The sequence below is a fragment of the Corvus brachyrhynchos genome, unplaced genomic scaffold (assembly GCF_000691975.1).
Source record: "Corvus brachyrhynchos isolate BGI_N302 unplaced genomic scaffold, ASM69197v1 scaffold302, whole genome shotgun sequence".
Classification (NCBI taxonomy): Eukaryota; Metazoa; Chordata; class Aves; order Passeriformes; family Corvidae; genus Corvus; species Corvus brachyrhynchos.
In genome coordinates this window covers 2,430,480-2,433,692 of record NW_008237244.1, presented here as the reverse complement: position 1 = coordinate 2,433,692, position 3,213 = coordinate 2,430,480, and the positions used below count along the sequence as shown (strand labels likewise).

Sequence of the window (3,213 nt, the reverse complement as noted above, 5' to 3'; positions counted from 1 at the left end):
ACAGCCTGTGCCACAAAAATCCTCTGAGAAACTCTGTGTTTCAGAACCATCCAATGCTTATGAGTTTGGTCAGATTATAAATGCAGTGAATGCCAATAAGGATAAAGCTGCTTGTGCAGATCTTTTAACAATTACTGATCCAAAAAAGTTGCCAGTGCTGCTAAGTAACAAACTTGAAGGAAAAATCCTTTTGATTTTTATCCAGTCATTGGAACATTACGTAGCTGGAAAAGATCCTGGCCTTGCGTATCAGCACCTTTTCTACTTAAGCAAAGCAGAAAGATTTAAGGTAAGAACCTAGACTGAATGTGTATTAAATTGCACAGAAATCTAAAGGAAATTTCCATATCTTAAAAGGAAACAATGCACATATTTTTTTATCTCTGTCAGATACCATGATTTTCAGTCAACCTGTGCTGATTATAAAATAATTTGTTGGGGGTTTTTTTCAGGTGGTGCTGGCCCTTCTTAGCAAAAGTGAAAAAGAAGAGGTGCAGCAACTGTTCGACTTACTTTCAGAAAGCCAGAGTGATCAGTACTCGCTGGAAGATCTTGAGAGACTTAAAAAGGTTTATGAACTTTGAGAAGTTAAAGTTTATTGGCTGCATGCATATAGTGTATGTGTAGAAGATGAATGAATGAACTCTGCAGACTTGCCTGGATTCAAGTGGGTCTTCACCTGGACAGATGGAATTCTATTTTGTTTTGACAGCATATGCACATTTAAAACTTGCTGCTCTTTTCTTCTTGTAGTTGTATACATCTCTAGAATTTAATGCCCATCTGTGTTCAGTAAGAGAGTTCATTTCATTTGGCATACTGATTTTATTTAGATGGTTAATTATATACAGAAAAATACATTTTACATTATATGTGCATTGTGAAGTACCTTGATGGTACAGTAGGTAAATACACTTTCAGTCATCCCTTGTTCCATCATTTTGTGAGTTCTATGTTCTTGTGATAAAGAAGTGTCTTCAAGATAAACGGGTCAGTTAGAAGTAACTTCGCTAAAATGAGTTTACAAAAAGTACTAACATTTTTCAGAAAACTACTATAGGCCATCTGTTTGTTCAGTATTCCTGGTCTGTACGAAACAGATTTAAATATTTTGGCTCAATACATCTCAACAACAAAGGTGAATGAATAATATATTAGCTTGTCATGGAAACAGTTATTAAATGGATGGGTATGTTTTTAACAAGTGAGTAATTTTTAGTGCAGAGGATTACTTTTCTTCCTGTGTGTGCCAGAGGATGGCTGGTTTTCTGACTTTGGGCAGTGACAGAAGAACAAGTGGTTGCACTTCACAATAGAAGTATTTAGCTTTGAGGTTTGTAATGAGATTATTTAAAATACTAGCTATTTCTGTTTACAGATACAGTTATAAAACTAAAACAATTTTTTTGGACCAGTATGGTTTGGGTTTTTTTTTTTATTTCAGGCATTACTTATGTTTCATATTTGATTCTGACAAAGTTCCCTCAAAGGTGAAGCTTTTAAATTTTTAAATACCCGAATGCCTTCTTTGCACAGGTGATATAAATATATATCAGACTCACTTAGCACTTCAGAGATAGCATTAAGTATATTGTTCTAGTAAAAATTTTTCTCAGGTATATATTAATTAATAAAGTTTTTTCTTGAAAAGTAAAATTATGGATTCTTTTCTCGTTCAGTACTCTTTAGGCTTATAATTCTGACCTGTATTATGACTTCCATCTTGGAGTGCCAAGAATGAGTCTTTTAATTCCTAAAGCATCATCAGTACAACTGATATTTAGCAATTAACAGGTTTTCACTTTCTGTGTGTGTGATTGCCTCAGATTAAGGTAGACCCTGAACTTTGGCTGGTTGAAGATACAAAGCACTAGCATTTGCCTTCTGTCATTTTGGTCCTGCCTCATTCAGGTTTCATTGAGATTGGCTACTTTTTTAGACAGCATTTGGGAGGGCCTGACGGAGAAGCAGAACAATTTCTAAAGGCACAGAACTTAGGAAAAAAATTGAATCAAACACCTGTAAGGGACTGTACTGCTGATTTGGCCTGAGCAGCTCAAGCCAAGGGCGCCAGTCTTCAAAACTGAAGGGGCAGCATTAGACCAGTGGAAGACATTTTGGAGGCATGGGGTGCAGAATGGAATATGTAGGTGTGGATTTCACCATTTGTTTGACAGGTAAGCCCTGCCTAAGTCTGTTCCTCTTGCCTTCATCTGGGAAACTGCCTCAGGGCCAGTGGGAGAAATCTCTGCAGCTCCCAACAGTTGCAGCTGAACAGCAAACGTGGGCTCACTTGTCAAAGACAATGTCCTTGGCCAGCTGAGGCCAAGTGGCCTCTGCAGAGGCAGCCACAGCATCCCTGATGCCTTGAGAGGCCACCTAAAAACACAGACTAGACAAGAATAAGGGAATGAAGGTAGGTATTTATTTGGAAGGCCTTCAAAGATACACCCTGGGGAGTCCAGATGCTACTGCCAAGATGGACCCCAAGATGGATGACAGGTCACGAGTTCTTCACACTTTTGTAAGTTTGGTTCATTTGCGTATCAGGGTTAATTCTCCAATTAAAGCTTCAGTTAATGAGGTAATTTCCCCAGGCTTGCCCCCCCTTTAAAGGCTTTGGTTTACACATTTTTGGCCTAGGACAGTCTGAGTGTCCTTGGAGAGCAGGCCTGGAGAGGCTTTATTACGTCTACCTAGCTTGAGAGAGCAGAAGTGAACAGGCTACAGGAAACTTCAGAGTTACACACTAGGCAGTACAGGATTTGAAAAATATGGAAGTTAAAACCTAAGGCATCATCCCAGGTGTGGCACTGGAGCAGCTGCTGACCACAAGTAGCTCCTTGCTCACTGTGGGACTTGCTGCAAAACACGTTTTGTGTCCCATCTGTGTAATGGTCAGCAAGAGAAGCCACAGAGCTGCTCAATTCCTGCTTTCCTCGCTGCTGGGCCAGGAGCTTATCTCCCCCTGGGCAGTCCCCCATTCCTGACACTCTGGTCTATATTGCCCCTCTGACTTTTCAACACTCCCATATTTTAGATCTTGTTTCTACTCTCTGCTCGGCCTTTATTTATGCTGTTTTGTTTCCCTCTGCCCTCCATAATCTCTGCTGCAGCTTTGGCTGCTCTGCCAGGCAAAAGTAAGACCATAGCTGCCACCTCAGCACTGCAGTGCACGGGCTCAGTATGGACACAGCGCCCAGAAACAACGGA

At 40.2% G+C, this 3,213-nt stretch overlaps 1 protein-coding gene across 1 annotated transcript in view; it reads left to right on the top strand.

Annotated features, from left to right (window-relative positions):
• Positions 1 to 1,656, top strand: part of SPAG1 (sperm associated antigen 1) — a 38,842-nt gene extending 37,186 nt beyond the window's left edge. Inside the window, 2 exon segments of the mRNA XM_017730348.1 lie at positions 1 to 289; positions 453 to 1,656. The exon segment at positions 1 to 289 is cut by the window's left edge and continues 26 nt beyond it. Coding sequence (XP_017585837.1) covers positions 1 to 289; positions 453 to 584 — 421 coding nt within the window. The 3' untranslated portion in view covers positions 585 to 1,656.
• The last annotated feature ends 1,557 nt before the right edge of the window (positions 1,657 to 3,213 follow it).